Source organism: Mytilus galloprovincialis, chromosome 1 (genome assembly GCF_965363235.1).
Source record: "Mytilus galloprovincialis chromosome 1, xbMytGall1.hap1.1, whole genome shotgun sequence".
NCBI classification, from domain to species: domain Eukaryota; kingdom Metazoa; phylum Mollusca; class Bivalvia; order Mytilida; family Mytilidae; genus Mytilus; species Mytilus galloprovincialis.
In genome coordinates, this window is record NC_134838.1 from 104,335,170 (window position 1) to 104,360,941 (window position 25,772).

At 32.7% G+C, this 25,772-nt stretch overlaps 2 protein-coding genes across 3 annotated transcripts; both read left to right on the forward strand.

Moving 5' to 3' along the window:
• Positions 1–5,493: 5,493 nt before the first annotated feature.
• On the forward strand, positions 5,494–12,859 carry LOC143048349 (uncharacterized). Of its 2 annotated transcripts, XM_076221996.1 has the most exons (7): positions 5,494–5,776; positions 6,668–6,771; positions 7,368–7,576; positions 8,431–8,481; positions 9,045–9,090; positions 9,447–9,602; positions 10,388–12,859. In XM_076221996.1, the coding sequence occupies exons 2-7, from the start codon at positions 6,681–6,683 to the stop codon at positions 10,735–10,737; spliced, it is 903 nt and encodes a 300-aa protein (XP_076078111.1). In that variant the 5' UTR covers positions 5,494–5,776; positions 6,668–6,680; the 3' UTR covers positions 10,738–12,859. The 2 variants fall into 2 exon arrangements, with proteins under 2 accessions (XP_076078111.1, XP_076078118.1); XM_076222003.1 differs by lacking the exon at positions 6,668–6,771.
• Positions 12,860–13,380: 521 nt separating this feature from the next.
• LOC143048359 (uncharacterized) lies at positions 13,381–21,095 on the forward strand. The gene is made up of 7 exons (XM_076222015.1): positions 13,381–15,487; positions 16,694–16,781; positions 17,565–17,764; positions 18,221–18,286; positions 18,593–18,650; positions 19,155–19,367; positions 19,980–21,095. Exons 2-7 carry the CDS (start codon positions 16,706–16,708, stop codon positions 20,066–20,068), a joined length of 702 nt encoding a protein of 233 aa, XP_076078130.1. The 5' UTR covers positions 13,381–15,487; positions 16,694–16,705; the 3' UTR covers positions 20,069–21,095.
• The last annotated feature ends 4,677 nt before the right edge of the window (positions 21,096–25,772 follow it).

A 25,772-nucleotide genomic window follows, 5' to 3' on the forward strand; every position in this document is an offset into this window, starting at 1 on the left:
ATAAACCATTTTATAGACTGATTCGATCCACCAAAAAAATCATTCTTTATGATTAATATATATTGTTAGCCTATTAAACATAATAAAGCAGACATAAAAAAAAAAACAATTGCACGAGTTCGGTATCTATTTATATCTACATTTATGTTTATATCGGGTTATATGACCGTTGATGTCTATAGAGGTTACATCGATGATTTATTAGAAGGTGTCAAAACCACACGAAATGCGGATACATATTATTGAGACCATGCATCATTCCTATCGTTAATTATCCATTTTTAGATGGTGACGTTCCCTTGTACCATCTTATGGTGTTTATGTGTCTCAACTTGTACTATTTACTCGTGTATGTAACAACGTTTTAGATTTTAGCCAGAGAAATTTATGTATTACTGAAAAATTATTGCACACAGGGTTTTCGATATCATAAAACTAGTCAAAACATTTACTAAATTTTATCATGGGTACAAGGACATCATTTGTAAATATAATTCAACATGCAGACAACTTATACGTTCAGGTATTTCACATCCAATTTTTATGGTAATATTCTTTACAAAGCACAAAATTGTCGGCATTCACCTCAAAAACTAACAAAACATTTAAACAGACTTATTAATAAGGGATATAGTTACGATACTGTTGTCAGGTCATTAAAGATTGCATATTTTGGCTTTAATATTGATTTACTTATAGGGTTTTTGCATCGGAAATAAACACATTTATTCTAAAACCAGTTGTAAGCATGATACGTTATGTTCTTCTCATATATTTAATGATCGTATAATACTAAACCCCGTACAGGAGGGATTGTGCTGGATATTCATATGATAAGGACATTATCTTTCAATCAGTTTAATTGAAGTCTGGAGCTGGCATGTCAGTAACTGCTAGTAGTTCTTTGTTTATTATGTATCATTATCATTGTCATTTTGTTTAGTTTCTTTTGTTACCTTTTCTGACATTTAACTAAGTCTTCTGTTAAACTGAGTTTACTGTGCGTTTTGTTGTGCGTTTGTTTTTTCGACATTATCTAGAGGTATAGAGGGAGCGTCAAGATCTCAAAAACATGTTTAAACCCCCCCCCCCCCCCCCCCCCCGCATTTTTGCGCCTGTCTCAAGTCAGGAGCCTCTAACCTTTGTTGGACTTGTATGATTTTGATTTTAGTTTCTTTTATATATTTAGTTTAGTATGACGTCCATTATCAATGAACTACATTTTTGTTTAGAAGCCATCTGAAGCACGCCTTCGGGTGAGGAATTTTCCCGCTACATTGAAGACTCATTGGTGGCCTTTGGCTCTTATCTGCTCTTTGGTCGGGTTGTTGTCTCTTTGATACATTACCCATGCTTTTTATAAGTTGAATAAACGTTTCAGTATGTTATAAATCAAATATGAGAATTTAAGTCAAACCGATGAACATACTTTTGACAGCTAATGTCCTTTTAAAATATAAAGGAAAGACAAATCAATTAAGGGTTAGCTAGCTATAAAACCAAGTTTTATTTTGAATCTCCCATTTTCTACATAGAAAAACGCCTGTACCAAGTCAGGAATATGCTAACTGTTATCCATTCGTTTGATGTGAATGAGCTTTTGAAAGTGCCACTTCATTACGGACTTTCCGTTTTGAATTTTCCTCGGATACCGTTATTTTGTTATTTTACTCTTTTTTTTATCAATCCTTGGCACAAAGGTGCATATGTTTTTACTGTTGATAATTACCGAATTGTATAGACAATTGTTTCATTGTAACAATATCCCTACTAAACATGACATATTTGTCCAGAACATCGATGTTTTCATTTGTAATAGATGATTTTTAGAAGACATAGAGCTAATCGTGTATGGAAGTAAAGGTTGTTAAATTAGTGCTATCGTCTTTCATGTATTCAATTAAAGGAAAAACTGTGATTTTTTTTACAGTCAGAACTGCATGAGAACTATGTCGGCATCCCAAATGATATTGAATTTGCAAGAAATAACCATTTCTATTTTCAATATATACCCTACTGACAACAAAGACATGGATTGGATACCAAAAAGATAAAATGCATTTCCTAGCTAGTCAATTGATTTTGATATATGGTTAAATTTATAAATCATTCTACTTTTCGCATGAATTATAGGGTCCATTCCATGTTCGTATTGCGTTGAAATTCAATACAAAACTACTGAGATTTAAATCTAAATAATGGGGACGAATTCTGGAGGTTGTAAACGCTACATTCAGAATTTGAAGAGTGACCAGAAGATGTTTGTGTCTCAATCTTTTGTTAAATTATAAAGACAAACACATGTTAAACATGTACTATGAAGAAAAAGCAACCAAAAAACCTCCAAAATCGAAATCTTCTTCTAAATTCAAATTGTGTTATTCTATGGAGGAAATCTACATCCCAGATATATTAGATTACAGAGAAAAATATGCAAAGAATAGAAACAAGAGAACAACTTATTGAACGAACAATTCAAGGCAAAAAAATTAGTAGTATTTTGTTTATCAATGAGCCAGGACAATAAAGGTTGTTGAATTAGAGCTATCTTCTTTACGGTATTCAATTAAAGGAAAACATGTGCAATCGTTATATTTGGGTTAAGGTTTCTAATTTTAAACATCCATCGTTCATATGCTATTAAATTTCATAAAAAAACGACGATATCTCAAATAGTGTATGTAAATTGACAAAAAGAATTAAAATTGCATTTGACCATTATAATCAAAATTGGTGAGATGTAATTTAGTGTATACTATCCTAACGAGAGCATGCAAACATGAAACAATTAATACAGCGACGAAGAATACTCATCAAAATTTTGCAGCGAAAACAAAACAATAACAAACATATTGAATAGAGGTGAGTTGGCGGGGTCAGCACGCATCACCCGCCACTCAATTCAAAACAAAACAGGGAATGAATTTAGAGGTTCCATGTTATTTGTACCATATGCAGTATATATGATCTGTTGGACTAATCATGCCAACGCCAAATGGAATATATATATGGATAGCCATTTATGACACCAATAAGTAAGCAATAGTAAATGAGGTACATACGATATCAACTTCGGGATCCGTCGGAAAGTGACGAGATATATCGATAATTAGGGCAAACATCATAAAATTATGTGACCACAACATCGCTATGTTTTCAACCTGAACAATATTAAATGAGGATCGTTTGTAGAGGGTCTCTTAAAAGAGGGACGAAAGATACCAGAGGGACAGTCAAACTCATAAATCGAAAATAAACTGACAACACCTGGCTTAAAATGAAAGAAGACAAACAGACAAACAATAGAACACATGACACAACATAGAAAACTAAAGAATAAGCAACACGAACCCCACCAAAAACAAGGGGTGATATCAGGTGCTCCGGAAGGGTAAGCAGATCCTGCTCCACATGTGGCACCCGTCGTGTTGCTTATGTTATAACAAATCCGATAAATAGTCTAATTCGGTAGGTCACGTTCATGAAAGGGAAGGGGATTGTACTTACAACGTAAAGAACATATCGTATATCATTTGTGAAACGATCATCCTATAATGGTCAACCAACTCGTGATGGCGTCCGTAAATTTTACGATTGGATGATTTCAACTTCACCATTTGGAACTCTTGGTTTAATAGTTTCCTTGTGAGCAGCAACCCTCTATCAAGAAAATCATGATATGAAATGCAAGCACGGGAATATCGTATCAATTGGGAGATACTAGTATATACCCCGTATGCAGGTGCTGCTGGAATGTTGCTACTTAGAAATGGAAAGTTCACAATTAGAAAGCTGAAATTATCTCTTTTGTCGTAAGGTTTTGTTTTCAACCGACCTCATTGATATGATATGAGGCAGACTTAACTGTTTCTGTTGTATCCTTTATCTCTAGTTCGATGGGATAGATGCGTTTAACATTGTCACCAAATTTTGAATTATTTAGTGAAATAACGTCATCTATATAGCGGAAAGTAGAGTTAAAGGATATTTCTAACTTCTTATCTTTCTTCTTGAGAAGTTCCTGTATGAAGTCAGTCTCATATTAATAAAGAAAAAAGTCGGCAAGAAGAGAGGCACAATTGGTTCCAATTGGAATGCCGACAGTCTGTTGAAAAACACGTCCTCCGAACGTAAAAAATATGTTGTAAATCAAAAAATCAAAAATTTTGATAATTTCAGTTTCAGATAACTTTTTGTTTGAATCAGAGTGATCCTTTACAAAGTAGGATTTATCCCTCCTTAAGACAAAGTACTTGTATCTACGTTGACCATTTTTGTTTATGAAACAAAGCAATACTAACTCTTTCAATTTGTCTTTTAGTTTGAAATGTGGAATACTTGTGTAAAGTGTAGAAAAGTCAAAAGTTTTAATACTATTGCAAGATGAAAGAGAGTTAGATTGTATGTACTCTAAAAGATCTTTGGAATTTTTAAGTATCCACATCTGATTCACGCTACCTCTAGAATTGGCAGTTTCACAATAACTTTGAAGCTCGTATTTGATTGCTGATAAAATAGATGTTAATAATTTGAAAAGAGGTTTCGTGGAGCATTTAGAAGACCCAGCAATATACCGTTGTTTGTAAGGACACTTATGTAGTTTATGTATCCAATACAGTGATGGAAGATCCAGTTCTTCATCTTCGGTTGAAATTCAAAGGAACATAGAACAGACCTATGATTATCCGGGATTTCCTCTTTGGTAAGTGTCGTGGGAGTATATGTTGAGTTTCCAAGTGAAGTGCCAATAACTAATTCGTTTATCAAGCAGTTAATGTAATGAGTTTTATACACAAAAACGATGTTGTTTGGGGCTTTATCTGCGGGGACAGCAACATATTTGTCATGGAGGTAGGATAAGTGTTTTGCAACCTTTGGGTCTTGGAAGATTGACATTAAATATCATCCTTAAAAAATAACATGTAGTTTCCTAGAAGAAGATTTCTGAAGAATCAAACGTTTTCTCTGGGGGCCAAGTTTTTTATCCAATCTGAAAAAAATAAAATATTTCCATAAAAACCCTTTGCTCATTATTCCTGCCAAGTTTGGTTCAAATTAACTTCTTGTTTCATGAAATACATTGAAATTGTCTAACGATGGGTGGACGACGAATGTATAGTGATGCAAATAGCTAACCTGACCCATCCCATGTGAGATTTAAAGGACAACAACCAAATCGATTTGAATAAAAAATATGATCTTTTTCGACATAGTATTGATGTCATTCAAGCTTAATAAATAAGACCATTCATCGTTCCCTGCTATTGTATCTAATTGAATTGTTAAATATTCTAATCAAGACCATCTTTTAAATGTTAAGGTGCATTGACTCGCGAAAGAATATCTAATATTATTATTTCAAAACAAATATGGGTTTTCCAGATCTACTTGTAAGTATGTGAATTGTTTTAAGTGCAAAAAAATAACGATCTATCCTTCATCCATTTTTTTTTCGAAAATTTCTTTAAAGGTACGAGGTTTAATAAAGTTTCGTATTATGACTTTCAAAATTATTCTTTCGATCCACGATTCACCAGAGTTGTCTAAATGGTCATTCATCTCTATTTTCAGTTAATGGATTATCGTTAGATTTTCCGAGACTTGTATTTATAAAAATTTGGTAATAGATGGGTCCAAAGGTCATGCCTTTTCATATACAACGCTTTCAAACGGATCCCTCGTAAAAGGTTTAATAAAAAAAAAAACTGCTGAAACGATTGGTTTGGATTCTTATGAAAAATGTTTGATCCAGAATTGGAAGTTACATCTGCATTAGGTTAGTTGACATTTAATTCACACAAGTTTTATAATTTATTTGTAGAACGTTAACGTTTACTGAAAATCAATTAGTTCGAAAACAAACTGACGACGACATGGCTAAAAAAGACAAAGACAAACAGACAAATAATAGTACACAAGACACAACATAGACAGCTAAAGACTTAGCAACACGAACACCACCAAAAACTGGGGGTGACCTCAGGTACTCCGGAAGGGTAAGCAGATCCTGCTCAACAAGTGGCACCCGTCGTGTTGCTCATATTATTACAAACCTGGTAAATAGTCTAATTCGGTAGGTCATATTCGTGAGTACTCAGGAGACGAAATATTCATTTCAATACACGATTTAAAAAAAGCATCCAGGTATATACATAGAGTTGGTACCATTGCGTTCTCAGTGGGGTACTGTGTTGATTTTAATCTTGATCTTTCTTTTATTCATAACTAATATAATGCAAGCAAAAAGATAGTTTGATTCTAATTACTATTTGCTTCAATCCATGGAAGTTTTTTGCCTATTTTCCACATTAATTTTGTAGTATCAAATCACATTTAATCAGGACATATTTAAGTGTTTTCCGTGTATCCAATTCTACTTCTTTTTTTTTACAAAGAGAGGTTATCTTGAGATATTGTACATGTCGTTATTATCTCAAGATATATCTAAAATTTATGAACTGCACGTAATTATTACATCTTGTTTATAAAATGTTTTTGTGTCATCAAGTCGAAGATTATAATGTTAGTATTGTGGACAATCACAAAAAATAAATAAACACAAAGATGATTTTGCGATCATTGTTTAATTTCATATAAAACCAGGCACCGTTTACTTTTTGATACAGTTTTATTAAAGAAGACATTTAGGCGTCTGTTTCATTTTTAGTTTTCCCCGTATAATGATGGTACATCTTTTGGATGTATATGGCAGTTGTTTTGTAATGTTATATATTCTACATCACTATGGACAAGTAAAATCTGATATGTGGGGTAAGTTAAGTTATGAAAAACGTCAATGTTTCCAATATTACAAAATTTGTCAACAAAAGAACATTGAAGAAATACTCTTATACATGTAAATACGATAAAAAAAAATCAATTCCGAGAATATACATTCTGAAATAATTAATTGTATGGCAAAAATCTAAGATGGCACTGACTTCAAAGTAACTGATTATCGAATGAGTAAATAACATATCTTTGAATCTGTAATCAAATTTACTGTAAAATAGCCACATCCTTTTTTATGTCATTTGTCAGGACATTTAATCCTTCTGAAATCTTGAGATTTTACCGCAGTTAGACAATTCTTACATCTGGACACTCAACGCCAAAACAGAATCAAGTTTATTGCATCATCCACTGTCGAACCATGTTCAATATAACAGTTCTTTCTTAAAAAGACCTGAAAGGAAACACATGGGGCAGACTGAGGAGTAAAACACATTCTCAAATTTAAAATATCGCATCTTCATGTTGGTCTTGGAAAATGATTCAAGATGTCATTAATTGCAAAGTTACTGCTTTTTTCAAGATTATAAATATGCTTCAACCTTTTTAATAAAAAATGCATTGATTTTTGACAGATGAAAAAGAAATGTATTGTAGCTGTTGGAGATCAAAAGCAGAGTGTTCGACAAATAATAGATTGGTTCTAGAAATTTCTTTAGATAATTGTACATCTTCTTGGTTATGGGAAATGAAACGTCCATATCAAACAACAGATTTTCAATACAAAGTTTACCTTAACGAATCTCTTATTGAAAACAACATAGTAACTTGTCACAGGAAAAAGGTAAATATACTCAAGACAAACTTCAAAACTTTCTTCAAACAAAATTAAAAAAAAATATATACAATAGTTCTTATAGAAAAGAAAGTCATAATAGCGTTCATAATTATGCATTAGATTGAGGATCGCTGAGTCCTAGGTTTAACGAAACATATTTACCAATTCACATTGACAACAGTACAAAAAACGACGGAAAAAATGCGTGTGATTCAAATGGCAAACTATTATTCATTTATAATTGAATAAGTTGTTATAGTTTAATTTATCGAAATTGTTTAATCGCATATGAAATGGAAGATTCAAAGTCAGATGAATTATATTTATCAGTAACAACTTAATAGTTTGAGTGCAACTATGTAATTCATTCTTGAACTCAATTCGCTACTGTTAATGCTATTCTCGTAAGACTATGTCCATTGACAACTAAAACAAATACTTTCGGTACCGATTTCCTTGTGCATGTCATGTTTCCGCAATAATCTTCAGTATTGCTCTCGAGACCAAACCACTAGAAAGCCAAACATATAAAAGTCTAATGCGTTTATGTAATAAGCTGACAGTAGTGATTTTATCTTCAAATCTCGTTAATAGAGCAAAATATCAAACAAAAACTGAAGGAATCGCATGATATCGAAGAGAAGCAAGACAAGTGGCAGTCAACATCACCTATTGGTCACTTAGTTTGTACAAATATATAGCTCACGAAATAAATGTTGCAGAAACATCCTATTTGGTATTGATCCCCCCCTTTTTTTTTTTAAATATATCAAGTTATACATATAATGACAGTATCAAAGTAAACATAAAACCATGTGTAAACCATCTAGCACTGATGGAATGAATGTTTATATTTACAGGTTCCATCTTGTAAGGTATACTTACCCAGAAAGACTGAGATAACCGTTACCGTAAGTGTTACTTTAACATATTGTTTTTCTAAAATCTCGTACAAGATACTCGGTTGTCAATATATGAAATTTTATTCGAATGTCATATAAGTGACAGGTTTATCGAGCTATACAAACAGGTTTAATCAACCATTTCCTACATAGGAAAATGCCTGTACCAAGTCAGGAATATGACAGTTTTTGTCTATTAGTTTCAATCAAAACAACTGGAAGGTCGATCAATCCTTTTCAAAGAAAACGGCTTTGCTAACATTGCTACAAAATCACACATTTATAAAGCATTTAAAGATTTTGTAGGTGTAAAAAAAAACCACTAACGATATGAATGGTGTGTTCAATATCATAGTCGATAACGTAAATTCGGATAAATGATTGTATATTTAGCCTCACCACTAAATAGATACCACTAAATAGATCTAGATAGGCAAAACAAATCAAAATGGCATTGCGTTAATATATTTTTTGACGTGTTTCATTGATAAACAGAAACGTGTTATGGCTAGGACAGTTTCTCTTATTCTGTAAAATTTGAAATCTGTTGTAAAATGATTTTTGTATTACAGGTTGCTCCTTTCTGTCGGTTTGTCCGTTGCCGTCCTGTAAAACGCAGTAAGTTTATTCGTATTATTTGGAAAACTAGTAATGTAAAGAGTGCTGATCTTTCTAAAGTGTTGAACTGAAAATTTCGTTGTAAATAGTTCTTAAAGATGCCTTTCCCTTTCCCTTTTCAGATTCTTTTTCAATTCATTTATTAACTGATTTTTTTTTTTACTTTGGTGATGAAATAGCCTAAATCACCTTACTTGTTAGGTATATATATATATAGTGCGCACAACACGACTTTCTGAATCTGAATACTAGTACTTAAATCACATGCTCTGATTTTCATAAGTAATAATATTTTTACTTGATGGCCACGGAATTTTCTTTCGTCGTTGAAATAATATATTCATTATTTTGATCAGTAATAGGTTGCTATGACGATGTATATTCAATCAACCGGAATGAACTGATGGCTTCACACAAGAATGAGCATAGTGAACCAGATGTAACAATGATTGTGACTATCGTTTCTGCTGTTTTAATGGTTGCAGTTCTTTTCGCAATTTTGATAAAAAGGCGTAAGTTTTCTGCAATGCAATATTCCTTAAATGAAATGATAATACACACCAAAATACTACATATCATAGATTTCATAAATGCGATACAGTTTATACAAGAAGGGAAAAAAAATTAACAAAATTGTAGATAGAATCTTAGTAAAGTGGTATCTGAAAGATGGGATATTGTGTCAAATACAACTTGCAATGCCTTCACAGTAAGGCATACAACTATGGATAAGTAGAGATGTATACGTGAAACAGACAACAACCCTCGACACGTTCTTCAACCTGCAGTAATTATAGAATAACAGGAGGTCTTAAACAACAAACAAGTATACATCATATCTGTCGAATTCTAAATCGTCTTAACTGAATGAAAATTTAAAACATATTAAAAAAAAAAAACCATAACCACAAACACTGCGCGGTTTATCAAATTGTTAGTTATAAATAACTGTGGAACTCGAAGTAAAGACAATTAAACGGCGGATTCCACATCATCCAACAAAATAGCTATCGTACAATGTTTTGTGACCTGGATAATTTTTTGGCACTAGACGAATATCACTAATACCGAAATTGCCAACCGTATTCAAATATAAATATAACTATGTATGACAGACGCGTGTTTCGTCTACAATAGACTCAACAGTGACGCTCGAATAAAAAAGTTTAAAACATAGCATAACCCTTTAAAACATCTTTGAAATATTTCGCTTTTACAATCTTTACCATTAAACAATCAATTAGATCAATAAAAATACTTTAATTTGAAATAAATGCATTTTCTGTTGCTTTTTTAGGAGCAGACACATTATGCAAAGCAATGCAAGAAAGTAGTTTTAGTGAAAAATTGGCATTAAACACGACCACACAATTTGATTCGTCAATACCTTCAGCAATTAATCATGAACATTCTAGTGAAACTGGTACAAGCTGTTCTAATAATTCATCCAACCAAGCTGCCAGTCACATTGCACATCCTAATCAACTTATTTATAGTCCAAATAATGTGTGTCAACGTACACAAGAGGACAATTATTATAATTCGTCACAAAAACATGAGAATACTATTGCCTCTCCTATTTCAAAATCCGAACAAGAATTAATTAACATAAATTTCTGTTCAAACTATGACAATTTCGACATGTAATCCAATAATTAAGAAGGGGTATGCAGGTATGGAGCATGGAGTACTTTTTTCCTCTTTTTTCGTGAAGTTTATAGTAAAGCTTTTTTTACACATACAAAATTAAGAGTATGACATATCTTTATCTCATTTGGTTAACTGTTCCGCAAATGAGATCGTATACTCATAAATGTCTTCTTCAATTCAGTTCTGTTTTCAAGTTAACTCACTATTGTAACATTTTTTAACTCGTCTAAACGTGCATAGGCCATTATTTGAATTCCACATAGATGAAATTTTTCATTCGTATAATTATTAATTTCGTTTAAAAATGAAAAAGTGGTAGCATTAGCAAAACATGCATTGTTTTGAGATCTGATTGTCCAAAGTATCATTTTCATGTTTGTATATTGAAAATAATTAAATTGTAACCAATAAGCAGTGCACAAACCTGCCACATACTAAGGTTATGAGAAATAGTTCAAAATATGATATCAGATTCTTTAAAATCTTATATGCATCTTGTATCTCCCTCATGCAAAGCTCTGGTTCCTTTCACGGATTTGGCTATACTTTTTGGACCATTTGGATTATAGCTCTTCGTCTTTTATATAAGCTTTGGATTTCAAATGTTTTGGCCAAGAGCATCACTGAAGAGACATGCATTGTCGAAATGCGCATCTGGTGCAGAAAAATTGGTACCGGTAATGTTATTGTACTTTTAAGCATTAAGCATTAATATTTTTTAACAAACAACTTTTTGTAATCCAAATGTTTTTTTTTATTATGTAAGGATTAAATACAAAACTACCTATTTCCTATCCTTTGCATGTGTATGTCCAAAGTCAAACGCCTGGTTGGCGATTATCTGTGGTTGTATCGTTCAGTTTGTTTTGTTTGTTTGTTCTTTGGGTACTTTAGTATTTAAAGAGAATCTCAATCTGCAACTTACTAGACGTAGGGCCGATTTGGAGTTATTCGGATGCTATTGCTACACTAATCACTTGTTGACTGAAACGATGTCTTATTGTTGCTGTCTCGTTGGTGTGTACCTCACATCTATTTGTGTTCATACTGAAAAGTCTGTAATATCTATACAATGTATGAAAATATAAAATTGTTTATCTCTATCTTGATATGTTATTGTGGGCTGTATTATATATCATAATCGCTTATAATAACTTAAAAACAGTTATCGAAAAAGTAGTGGATAACTCCAATGCAAACGATACATTCACTTTGTCTTAGGTTTTTTTTATAATCTGCCATTTATATATATTAAAGATACATCAAGGGTCTAGACTAGGACTTATATGACTGTTTGCATTAAAGAGAGGTGTTAAAAATGTTTATCGCATTAACCAAGTTACTCGTTTAGTCATAATTGAAAGTTTATATCCATTATATTAAAGATTTTGAGAGTATATGTCCTTTATAATACAGTTTTTAGAATAATTACAATAAGATAAAAGCGTATCTTTCTTTAAGTATTACAAAACTCTCTTTGATGAATACATAGTTTTAATTATGGACTACAGCTGTATTGTATCGATAAAGCGTCAAATAGTTATCAAAGGTACCATGATTAAAAACATGCATTGACAAATGGTACAAGTAAAACTATAATTGTGAATGCAAGTGTACTATTTCGTCTTGTAAATTCAAAATGCTAGGATGGCTTACTGCTCATAATAGAATTAATTATGTTATGAAAGTTATGATATATAAGTGTATTAATTATCTAGCATTTAAGTATTTGACTCAACATTTTTTTCAATTTGTTCAAGTTATAATAGCATGTATTGTCTCCTCTTCTCAAAATGATATACTTGTTAGCGATATGAAAACAATTACGGTGAGAGAACCTTTGGTTTCTAACTTTTTCCGTGAAATCTCTGTCTTATACACTTATAAAACTATAAGTGTAAATGAGTTTAAAGCAATTTGAAAAATCTGTTATGATATTTTTTTTTAAGTTATCTTATAGTATGATCTTGAACTATAAATATTCTATGTTCAAGTCAATGGTATCTTTCTACTTGTACAATATAGGTGTTCTTGTATACAGTGTATTAACATTGTTTTTGTTATCTACGTTTATTAAATATTTTGTAGTTACCTTCTAAAAATAAAGAATTTATTACTAGTATTCAATAATATCATTATTAATATTTGTCCCTCTACCAGGTCAGGGATAATTACAACACCATCGTTTGTTGTTTATATGCTTGTCTTTTTGTACGTCTATATAATTATAATTACAATCATAAGTTGATGAACTGTAAAAAACAATAGGATTCCTGTCATCCTTTTATGTCTTGTTAACTAAATATAAACAACACATATACACATTTAAATCCCTATCTGTGTAATCTTGAATTGTTCTATAAGACCGTACCCAGTTCTGTTCATACAAACTGGGGATTTTTGTAACGATATAAATCTTTTGTGTTAATTGCCATTAGATCTAGCATAACAATTATTGTTCAGTTATTTCATCAAATCATGAATGGTCATTATTTTAAGCGTGTTAAAATTCGTGTGTTTTTTAAGGATTTCAAATAAGATTGTAATGGTTATTCAACTGGAATAAAAAGATCATTCAATAAAAGGTAAATAAAATTAAAATATTGTGTAATTTATTGTTTTTAAATTGAAAGATAACTTTCTAAAAATCATATATTTTTTTTATGTTCATCATTGTCACCAATGTAATACGACATAGTTCAAACTCGCAGGAAAATAATAGACGAAATAGTATGGTCGATGCCACTACTGGTGGTCGTTTCGTCCCAGAGGGTATCACCAGCCCAGAAGTCAACACTTTCGGGGTTGACATGAATATCAATAATGTGGTCATTTTTATAAATTTCCTGTTTACAAAAGTTTGAATTTTTCGAAAAACTAAGGATTCTCTTATCCCAGGCATAGATGACCTTAGCCGTATTTGGCACAACTTTTTGGAATTATGGATCCTTAATGCTCTTCAACTTTGTACTTGTTTGGCTTTATAAATATTTTGATAAGAGCGTCACTGGTGAGTCTTATGTAGACAAAACGCGCGTCTGGCGTACTAAATTATAAACCTTGTACCTTTGATAACTATGTGTCTTTGTAAATAAGCGGGTTTAATTCGCCTTTATATTTATTTGATAACCCTCTCTGTAACTTTAAATATTTTGATGTCAAAACAAGTGTGGACACAGATGAGTGTGGATAATATGTTTGGATGTTTGACAAAAGCAGTTCTATGTTATCAAAAATATTAAAATCATAGTCTATCATATTTCATCAAAATGAATAATGATCAATTTTAACCAGGTTCAACCCATCATTTTTTTCTTACAATGTCCTGTACCAAGTCAGGAAAATGGCAACTGTTATCTTATAATTCGTTTCTATGTGTGTTGCATTGTCGTTTGTTTTTTTGTTGCACTTTAGTGTTTCTGCTGTTTCGTTGTTTTCCTCTATATTTGATGTTTTTTTCTCAGTCTTAGTTTGTAATCCGGATTTGTTTTTACTCAATCGTTTTATGACTTTTGAACAGCGGTATACTACTGTTGCCTTTATTTAACATCAGCATCAAAATCTCAGTTCAACAAAGATTTTAAACACGAAAAATATACATTCACATGTCTAAGACATTTTTTTAAATTCGAATGACTCATAGATCACAAAAACTGTTACACATGGAAGTGAAAATAAACTGAGTGAAATATTCGTACATTTAAATGTTGCAAAATGAGTGACAAAAAGATTGTCGAAGTATTTGAAATAAGGACTTTTCGATTTCGTATATACACATTCTTTTCGATTGTAGGTAAGTATTGAGAGGTCAATTTTGAGGCGGAATGCATATATTCTAAAATAAGGATTAACATGTAAAAAAATACTTTACATAACAAAGACAACCACCGAACAGGTTTCTGTTTCTGCTAAAAACTTCAACATCAGAAATAAGTTATGGAAGAGTAAGACAAATCAAATTAGACACTTTATCTTTTCGGTATGTTTTCACAAGCGCATGTATATGGGATTTTCTCGCTGTGTTGAAAACCCATTGGTAGCTTTTAGCTGTGTTTTACTCTTTGGTCGGGTTGCTGTCTCTTTGACACATTCCCCGTTTCCATTCTCAATGTTATACTATAAACACAACCAATAATTACCGTTTCAAGAAACTTAAAATCGTTTATTAGCAAGCATCTCTAAACGACAAATTAAAAGGTGTCGTTCCGAGGGAAAAAGCCTTAACCGCATATTGCATAATGTAAAAATCAGAGCTTGGATAACATAACAAGTAAGAAACAAATAAGAAAATCCTAATTACTCATCTTCACAATTCAATCAATAGAAATAACTGGAAATCACAGTGCGTTCTCTGCTTTTGTATTAACATGAAACCAAAATTTGCCAACCATACTTATAACAAAAGATGTATAGCAAACAAAAAAAAACAAAGAATTCTTACAACAAATCCCTGCTCAAAATTCTTCCATCATAATATTTATAATTTGCCTACAATTTTAAACTCCACACACGTCACTACACTACAATTCCTCGTGATTAACTTATTAGAAGTCCAATTAATAACATGACACCACGAGATTCCATCGAAACAAGAAGGTATGCATCATATATGAATATTTTCTCTCAAATTGAAAGATGAACGACTTCAACTATATTTATAACGTATATGACAAAGATGTATTTTCAGCTTCCCCATTGCTAACTTCCCAATCACAGCAGAAGCATAACCTCGACCGCATCGTGAAAGGTATGTCAAATCACAACAGTTATATAACGCACATCAATGTTCTTATTTTTCCTATCAAAGCATCTCGATCCTTTCGGAAATCCTAGACTTCCTCAGATTGAGTTTAATGCCATTATTTTAAATGGATTTATGAGATATACATCGCTGAACTACTGTTACTTCTTATTTACAGACTTATTATAAGTTAGGGGTAATTTTAACGCTAAAGTTCCTCCAAAAAAGTACAAGTTTTAGAAGAACGGTAGAAATTGCGATTGTGTCAATTAACGATGAACATATTTTCCAGCTTTAGATAAGAAACAGGTCGTCTGGTCTACACACTGCCCAGCCTTCCCAATGGCACATGCTCATTAACAATGAATAACATTAACGGAACCAATGTTTCTGCCCTATATGCACATTTCGGCAGTAAATATCTCTACATTGATGCTCGAGGCCAAAATATTTTTAAATAAAAACCTTATTAGATAGAGAAGGTAAATTAACAGGAATGATGAGTGTCCTGCTGACACACCCGATTTCACTTGGTGCCATGTTTAGTCGAATCTCTTTGTGTATTTTTCTCTTCATTAGTATATTCAAAATTTATCTATGAGCAATGAACATCGGTAAACCACCGTTGCAACTTGTTTAACAGAAACATCTGCAAACAAGTCTACCTCTTATTTAACATTCAAATGACGAATTGTGAGATCGTATAAACTCTACAGGATGAAACTGAATGCTTTGTCCTCCTATGCATGCTTAAATATCACTATCTAGTTCCCCAATCAAACAACACTAGAGTCAAATCGAGCAAAAAGCGTCATAAACAGAAATATGACTAAACCGGAAGTAGATTGACTCTAGTGGGCAGAACTAAAAGATACAAAATGAACTTTTAAAAATGGTCATCGAAGAACTTGTGATGTGGAAATAATAGCGTGAAAAGCATGTATATGAAACACGCTTACATTGTCGACGCACGCGGTCTCGCTCCCTTTTGATTTGTCTCATCCTAATAGATTTACAAGATCTAAACATCGATAAACTAATATCGCCTAAATTTGTTGACGACGTTCTCGTCATCTTGATCATCATCAAAATCAAACATAACGTTAATTACAAACGAACTAGTATTAAAATGATGTTGTTGCGTCCGAGTGATATAATGAGCATTCTCGCAAAGCATTTTTATGTCTGTTTTATTTCTGGGTTTTTTTGTAGATTGCTCTAAATATGTTTGGATTAATTTCACACGTTGTGTTATTGTTGTACCATTTAGCAGAGTTGTCTCCTTCATTTGGACAAGGAGGTAATAGTTCTATTCAAACTTACATTCTAATATTTGGATGTTATTTTTATGTAATAAAAACTATAAACCTGCATAAAAAATCTATCAATGATTGTATTTGTATCCTCTTTATGAGTTACTTGAATTGTTGAAATTGAGTTTTTTTTTATAGTAATCTAAAGATAGACATACAATGGAAACAAGACAAGTCAAGGACAGTAGTGTAACAGTACATCATGAAACAAACTGTCAAAAGCATGCATATTTAGTTCAAACAGATAAAAAAAAGGATGAACGAAAATGGCCTGACACTTATATTTGGGTTTCTCTATTAGTTTTGGTGTAACAATTTAGCAAACTTGACATTGTATATTTGAGTGACTACCAATCAGAGACATTTAATCATTTCATAAAACCATTAAAAACATTTTTTGGAATGAGATAGTTTCGAGTAAAGTTCTAGTTGCATGTATATTCAAAACACAGTGTATTATATGCGCTATAATTTCTCTTTTGAGGCTAAAGTGAAGCGACGCTTTCTACTCCCTATCTTGGTTGGTTTAATTTTCATCTTTCATTCAAATTAGTTCATGATTTTTATTAAAAAAAACAATTTGAATTATTGACTTTGAGAGTACCTGATACAGATAATAGTGGTTTACCTTTTTGCACTATATATACATACTAGTACTGCCATTATGTCTTGGTTGTATATATTATTTATCGATTTTACATTAAGATGACACGACACCAGTCGAGTTATTGCATGAAGAGACTTTGGTATGAATGTGTTATATGTTTCAGTGGATGAAAAGTCAAATAATTGTTCTTGTTGTTCCTGTTGGAATGCAAACTTCAGCTGTACCGATAATGCAGTGGTTGTTAATGTTACCTTAGAAAACTGTCATCTTATCCCAAAACGATTCCATCTAGACATACTTTGGTATCGAAGCAACATGGTTTCAAATGCAACAGTAGATGAGTTAGATGTTGCAGAAAACAAGGTAGGATTCAATAATTATCTTGCGATTTTATCAATAGTTGACAATCATATACTGGTATTTTCAACATTGGTATAGATAGAGTTTGTCGAATTCTGACTAGTCCTGGATAAACTTTGTTTCCGTCGTGAATGATTCATTTCAATAATTCAATAAATGGGTTGGTATTTTAGTAGCGTTAATTAAATTTATACATATGTGTGCGTAGAGAAACTTTCTATGGAGGCTGTAACGTTTGTATAAAGTTTCTTATTCTCAATGGTTTCGTCCTCGAGCAGCCCTGGGGAGACATTTATTGTCGAAATTCGCATATGGTGCATCAAACTTGGTAAAGTTAATGTTATTTTCTGTATAAATTTAGTTTTATTCAGGCAATGTTTTTTCTATCTTATTTTCTTATACTGCCGTTTAGTTCTCAATCCAGTTTGATTTTATTTTTATATATATATATGATTTCAGAGGAGTGCATCAATTAAAAGGAATTGGATCCTGTTCAATGTGCGAATAATAAATGTTGAAGTTATGGTAAGCTATGTAATTTTAGACTGGCAATTTAAAAACAATGGTCTTTTCGATTGTTTAGCTGACTGAAAACGATAAACAAAATACAAAAGAAAGAAGTTAACTACAAAAATCGAGTGCATTTCTCGGTCACTTGCAGAATATTGTTACCAAATATCAATTATAATAGCAGCTAGCTACCATCTTAAAACATTTGCAATAAACTTCCATCATATTTTACTGTAAATACTTAAACGTTGGGTTTTTTTGTTTTATCTAAAGACGTAAAAAGTGAAGTATTCATATATATGTTTCCTCCTGTTTCATTAGATAACACCAATGAAATGTACAGAACAACCATACTGTCAGTGTAGACCTGTACAAAGTGGTATGTAAACTTTCCAATAATATTTTGGTTAACACATTAAATTGGTGTATTGTCATATTGTATGCGGGGATTGTAGAGAACGGATCATATGCTGCAGTTGTGTGATATATCGTTATCATCCTTAGTCGTATTTGATCTTGACTAAGATCTTTTAATCACACATGGTTCAAGCATTTCATAGACGAAACTCGAGTGACTTTGTTACATAAGTCTGTAGGGGTCATTAAGTTTTTAATTGCTAAAACCTGTTATGGTCCAAATCATGTTACAGAATTAATCATGTATCCGAAGTTTTGGTTATCTGTATATAGATTAATTGACGGAATCTTAAGTCAATTCTACGAAAGTGTAAAATGGAAAGGAAAGCTTGTAGTACATATTTTAATTGGTTAACTGCAAATACTGTGCAATTCTTATCCCTATCTTTATGTCTTTTGAAATTTGAATTGAGCTCTGTAATTTGCATAATACTTCAACTGCTAATCTTATTTCATTGCAATTTAGGTGCAATGTGCAAGACAACAAGGCATGTTTTATCAGAATTTCAAGACGAGACAACTAAAGAGTTGAATCCTATAACAGACCAAACTAATGAGCTTACTCTAGAGAAACATTATATAATATTGGCAGCTGTTATTGTATGTGCTGCGGTGTGCGTATTACTTGTATCAGTAATGTACAGAAGAACTGAAATGAACAGACCAGTTCGTCGCCAAGGTAAAAGATGTACGAAAGATACCAGAGGGACAGTCAAACTCATAGATCTAAAATAAACTGACAACGCCATGGCTAGAAATAAACAGACAAACAGACAAATAATAGTATAGAAGACACAAAATTGAAAACTAAAGACTAAGCAACACAAACCCCACAAAAACTAGGGGTGATCTCAGGTGCTCAATGTAAACTATTATCTTCTTCTCATATACTGTTTTATGAGTATTGGGTATATCAGTAATGTACTGAACAGACCAATCCTAATAAAAACATTAGTTGTAAAGTAAACAACAGATTACAAAAAGGCTAGACCAATTGAAGATGTGCACCTTCTAGCGTAGTTGAATTGAGTTACATATTCATCTATACAAAACTACTGTTAATTTTCAGTAACATTCATTGTATTGAATGCTTGATAACGGACGATAGTTATGCAAGATTGGTTATAAAGGTGTTCGTGTTCTTGTTGTTCCTAAAGAATTTAACCATATGAAATTTAAAATAAAATTAAGAGTTGAATATTGGAGAATTCATTTTATATTTTTAAACACATAATAAAATGCCTTTTTTTTAATTTACCATCTAGATATATGTTGTCATTTCTACTTTCAGCCACCCTTAACAACAGAATCATAGCTGAAGGTGAAACAGTTGCTTTACAATCTACAGTAACTGCTAGTTTACCAACACGGACAAATTAAAATTGAGAGAGAATATAGCTCTACACTATGCATTAGTAGAGAACACGGTTGTGATAAAATGATGTGTATTCATTGAGATAGCAATGACAACCACTCGAAAATATGTGCTGCTTAAAAGTCCACCACTAAAAACGTTCCAACAAAGTAACAGAAGATATATCATTATAGTTTCTTTAAACAATCCAAACGTTGTAACTTAAAAGGTACTGGAAACGACTGTAACCAGTTTGGAATATGACAGTTGTTTTCCATTCGTTGATGTGTTTGAGCTTTTGATGTTGCCATTTTATACGGGACTTTCTGATTTGAATTTTCCTTGGAGATAGGAAATTTTGTTATTTTACTTTTTTCCTGAGAAAGCCCCAGCAACATTCTAGCTGCAGAAATAGATATAAAAGTGTTTTTATCATTTAAAACGATAATAATTTGAGAATCTAAAGCTATTCAATTAAGTTGTGTTTCTTAAATATGTTTGTTATTTCGTAGTATTTTATTAGATTCAGATTTGCTCAACTCCAAACCCTGCTCTTCGCAGCCTTTTCATGGAGGAAGTTTTCTTTTCTGTTATAATCATGATACTGATATAGGGTAATGTTTCATCGTGTTCAAGGTTTGAATGGTAGCTTCTTATCATTTCACATCTTTATGTAGTTATTGCTTAAACTTATCATATGATTTTCATCTGTGGCAAGTTTTCTTTAAATCGGACATATATAGTTAGATGGGTTTCGTGTTACTGGTAATAATTTGGTTGTCCAAGATACACAGAACATCTGGTGTCTTTTAAGTAAAAACGTAAGGGATGACATCAAAAGTTCAATGTAGGATAAAAAAACTTAATTCACATAGTTTTTTCACTGACCCCCCACCCCCCTCTTAACTTAATTTGGGAAAAATTGATTTACCAATAGGGATATATGTAAAAATCAATTTTAGATATACAAAACTTGCAGAATTTTAACCCCCCACCCCCAAACTATTTGATTTAAGTTTTTTTATCCTACATCGATCTTTTGATGTCGTCCCTAAGTGTATAGTTTTTAATTGTCACCTCCGAGTTTAAATATTGGCTTTCCGTATAACTTGGGTCAAATCTGTTCAGCCAACTAACAAAAATGCTGGACTTCATATAGGAATAGTATCATGTGTTGACAAGAATTGCACTTCCTCGTGTGAACTGAAATCATGAAAGGATAGTACTGCCATCCTGTCCTCCAAACAATTCAGTATGCCAATGTTGATGAAATTAACCAAAGCGTTTAGCCTGTACTGTGCTGAAATAGCTCAACTTTGACCTAAAGATTCATATGGAGGTCACTATTTTCTCATGGGGATCAGGTATAATATTTTAAATAAAAATATATTAAACCGATAAGTTATCTTATTCTTCTTTTACCTCTGATATTGACACCAATGGAGGTCATTTATGAACAAAGATTCAAATAAAGCAACGTGAAATCAGGAAGGGTCATCATGCAACCAACATCTTCTCGTGATGATTGTGTATACTAGATAGATAAACTGTTTGATGTGTTAAACCTGTACTATGCTGAAAAAGTTTGTATTTGATCCCAACTCAAAATTCAAACCATTGATTCACAGGGGTTAATCCACATCATGGTAATTATCAGTATAGTGTAAATGATCCGGACCATATGAGTATTTGGACCATACGCGTATGGTCATGACCATATGCATATACTCATATGGTCCGACCATACGCGTATGGTCCGACCGTACGCGTATGGTCGGACCATATGAGTATAATACTCGTTTGGTTATTGACGGGCCGGACCGTATGAGTATTGGACCATATGGGTAATTTTTTTTAATTACATTATAAAAGTTTCAACAATGCCAAAACTTTATTTAAAAAAATAATGATGGTTACATGACAATGTATTATTTTTATAATTCAAATACTACGTAAAAATCAAATATTGATGCCATAGTTAGTTTTCACCGTTAATTACATTCTTGCATGTAGGCTTGGGGTGACATTTACTTCCACACGGTATCATAGCTTTTTTGCATTTGCAAGTCTTGGTCGTGCACGATCCTTTTTATTTACACCTTTTGTTTGCGAGTGAAAAGCTGGCCTTTTTGTAGCTGATTACAGGGATACCGAGGTCTTGGGCCTTTCCGATGTGTCTACGGTGTTTTTAAGAAGCTCTAGATCTCAAATATTGTAGCACGACTGCGATACCCCATACTCACAAGATAACTTGAATAGACTATGTTACTTTCCAAGGACTTCTTGTGTAACAGTTCATTAAGAAATTTTTCGATTTTTTTTTAAGTCGACATGGTGCCATTCACTCGTAATAACAAATCGGTAATGACCATCGGTATGACCATCGGTAATGACCATCGGTATGCCCGCGTCACACTGTCCCGATTTTTATATACGATGGAAACCCGAATGCGAAAATTGTAAGTTCGTACGAGGTTGGTCCCGATCTCGTTAAAATACCAAAAAGTGACCGAAGCAAGTACGATGAATAACGAAGTCTATACGAGGGTGCCAAAAGTATATACGATAGCAAAAGATGGACATACGAAGGTTAACCGAAGACGGTATTTAAGCTTCATATCTCAGCCGAAGCCTACAAGATGGATCACGAAGGCTACACGATGGATTACGATGATGGCGCGATGGCCATACGATGTCTGTACAGCTTACGATGCATTTAAATTATATGCCGAAGGCATCACACGTTTTAAATTGTTTGATCAATATTGAATCTATATTATATTGTAATTTTTGGTTTAATCATAAGACGGAAGACCGTGGGTATTTCCAGTTACTGAATAATTTGGTTGATTTCTAAAAAAATATTTTATGTATCAAAATGCGTATTCAATTTACCATTTTCTGCATGTGTCATATACAAATATAGTGTCCATATTTGTCCCCAATATGTTACATACGAGGGGATGCCACGCTCGGCATTGCCTTGTTTGAACTGTAAAATGTGTGCACTAGTCTGAATAATCACCCATAATTATGCCCATGTTTACTGATCTATCTTAAAGGTAAGGTAATGGGTTCGTTGATCCCTTTTATTCAAAAAGAGCTCTTTCCAGGAGAATGTCATAATAATATAGACTAAAGGAAGGATGTGGGGAAAACAACAAATGCGGCAAAATATGACATATAGAAAACAAAATGTTTATGGAGTAAACATTCGTGTGACAACATCTCAGACGATACATAAAAAATCAGAATAATGAAGAAAAAGTTGGTTTCCCTATATACGTGTACCTGCAGTGTTGGTATACGAGGCGCGTTTATGATTTTCATTATGTTATTTGATATGAAAAATTGACAAAAAAATAATATTTTATTTGTAAAAGTAAATCATGAGCCTGTAATACCTGCTCTTCTTGTTCCATTTGAATTAATAGAAACAACGCTGTCACCTTTCTTGTTCTCATAGAATCATATGATATGAGCTCCATGTTTTGTGAACGTCTTTCTTAACTGTCGTATTAGACTGACCAGTGCATATCGCGCATGGCACTTTAAATGTATTTAAGCACGAAAATTAACTTGCATTTAGCTGGATTTATTGCCGTCGTAGTTCCATCTTGTCACCTTCGTACTTTTATTCGATGGCATCACGACGGGATTACGAGGTCTTCACGAAGTCGTGTTGCCATCGTAAGACCTTCGGGTAGCTTCGTGATTCATTCGTGTAAACATCGTAATGTCAAAACTGCCCGATGGAAACGATGGAAACACGAATGCAATACGATGTTCAAAGATGCATTCCCGGTGACATTACGATGGTGAGGATGTTGATACGAACTCAATACGAACCCTCAACATCGGACGCACCTTCGGGGATTTTTTAACATGTTAAAAAATTTAGAACCCTTCCCGAAGTTGTCCCCGAAGGCTAGAAAAAGTGGCCGATGGTTCTACGATGGTGAAAGATGGCACTACGAATAGCCCGATCTGGATACGATCAGTCCCGATTTTGAAAATTTCTATTATCGTGTTGCCATCGGCGTAAAAATCGGGACAGTGTGATTATTATAGTTTTAACAAGAAAGTAACTGTGTGTAACTTCTAATTTTTATTTAGCTAATCGTTTTATTATAATATTATAATACAATAACCTATATGATAGCGTCTTTTTAATGAACGGTCATTCCATATGAAGAGTTTAGAAGTATTAAAAGTAAACTGTAACAGAACGTTAATTACCCCGACCATATGAGTATATACCCATATGTTCATGACCAAACGCGTATGGTCCAGATACTCATATGGTCCGAAACATTAATATACAATTATTGGTCTGTATCCTATTGAAAACGTTGTTGCTACCAACAAATACACGTAATCAACTTCTTTAGAAAGTGTAATGATAATTGAATGTGCTGCTGCCGCATCACTAAGTAATTATACAATCAAGACAGCTTCGGATGGTTCTACAAATCAGAGATAACATTATCTGCACATGATTTTTGAAGACATTCAGATTCATACAGGGGTAAACAAAAATGTGCATAAGTTGTAAGAAGGCATACGTAAAATTACATCGTGAGAAGAATTAAAACGTCGTGACTTCTTCTAAGATATCTATTATTAGTCTTTTCTTCTTGACTTCCCCTAAGATATCTATTTTTAATCTTATCTGTATGCGATCTATTACTAGTCTTATCTATAGTATGTTATGGCGACAGTAGTATACCAATGGTCAAATCCTGTCAATCAATTAGGAAGAGACAAATCAAGGTAAAAAAAAAACCAGAAACTAAGGGGACCGGATGACAGGGTGAGTAGATAGAATAAACTATCCTGGTATGCAATGCATCAGCCACAATGCGAATTTACACTCCATAAAAACGGCAGAATCGGTAAATAATAGATCAGACGAATCTACGGGTATCTAAAGATATCAGGCCATCAAAACATGTCGCTTAGTTATAAAGAGTTGAGACACCAAGACATCACATCGATCAACAAATGCGTAATCGTAAAAGTGTCCACTTCAGTCGTTCTTCCTCATTACTCCATACAATAGTAGAAGGTACTTGTCCTACCTCCATGACAAATATGTTGTTGTTCCCGCAAATAAAGCTCCCAGCAACATCGTTTTTGTGTGTAAATCACATTACATTAGAAACTGCTTGATAAATGAATTAGATATTGACAATTCACTTGGAAACTCAACATATACTCCCACGACACCTACTGCGCGGAAATTCTAAATAAATCATAAGTCTGTTCTATGTACCTTCGTAAATTCAACCAAAGATGAAGAACTTGATCTTCCATCACTGTATTGGATACCTAAACTACAAATGTGCCCTTACAAACAACGGTATATTGCTGGGTCTTTCACGAAACCTCTTCTAAATTATTAACATCAATTTCATCAGCAATCAAAGCCGGGCTTTAAAGTTATTGTGAAACTGCCTATTATAGAGGTGGTGTGAATCAAATGTGTATACTAAAAAAATCCAAAAGTATTTTAGAGTATTTACAATCGAAGACTCTTTCATCTTGCAAAAGTATTAAAACATTTTACTTTTCTACACTTTACGCCAGTATTCGATTCCCCATTCCAAACTAAAAGACAAATTGAAAGAGTTTGTATTGCTTTGTTTCATAATAAAGAATGACCAACGTAGATTTAAGTAGCATGTCTCGGGGAGGGACAAATTCTACTTTGAAAACTGACATTATCAA

Bases quoted from the DNA above. Each gene is read 5' to 3' on its own strand.
- LOC143048349 (XM_076221996.1), top strand. From the start codon at position 6,681: ATGATGGTACATCTTTTGGATGTATATGGCAGTTGTTTTGTAATGTTA. The intron at 6,772-7,367 runs GTAAGTTAAGTT...GATTTTTGACAG, and splicing joins AGTAAAATCTGATATGTGGG to ATGAAAAAGAAATGTATTGT. The intron at 9,091-9,446 runs GTAAGTTTATTC...TATTTTGATCAG, and splicing joins TTGCCGTCCTGTAAAACGCA to TAATAGGTTGCTATGACGAT.
- LOC143048359 (XM_076222015.1), top strand. From the start codon at position 16,706: ATGTTTGGATTAATTTCACACGTTGTGTTATTGTTGTACCATTTAGCA. The intron at 17,765-18,220 runs GTAGGATTCAAT...ATATGATTTCAG, and splicing joins TAGATGTTGCAGAAAACAAG to AGGAGTGCATCAATTAAAAG. The intron at 18,287-18,592 runs GTAAGCTATGTA...CTGTTTCATTAG, and splicing joins TAATAAATGTTGAAGTTATG to ATAACACCAATGAAATGTAC.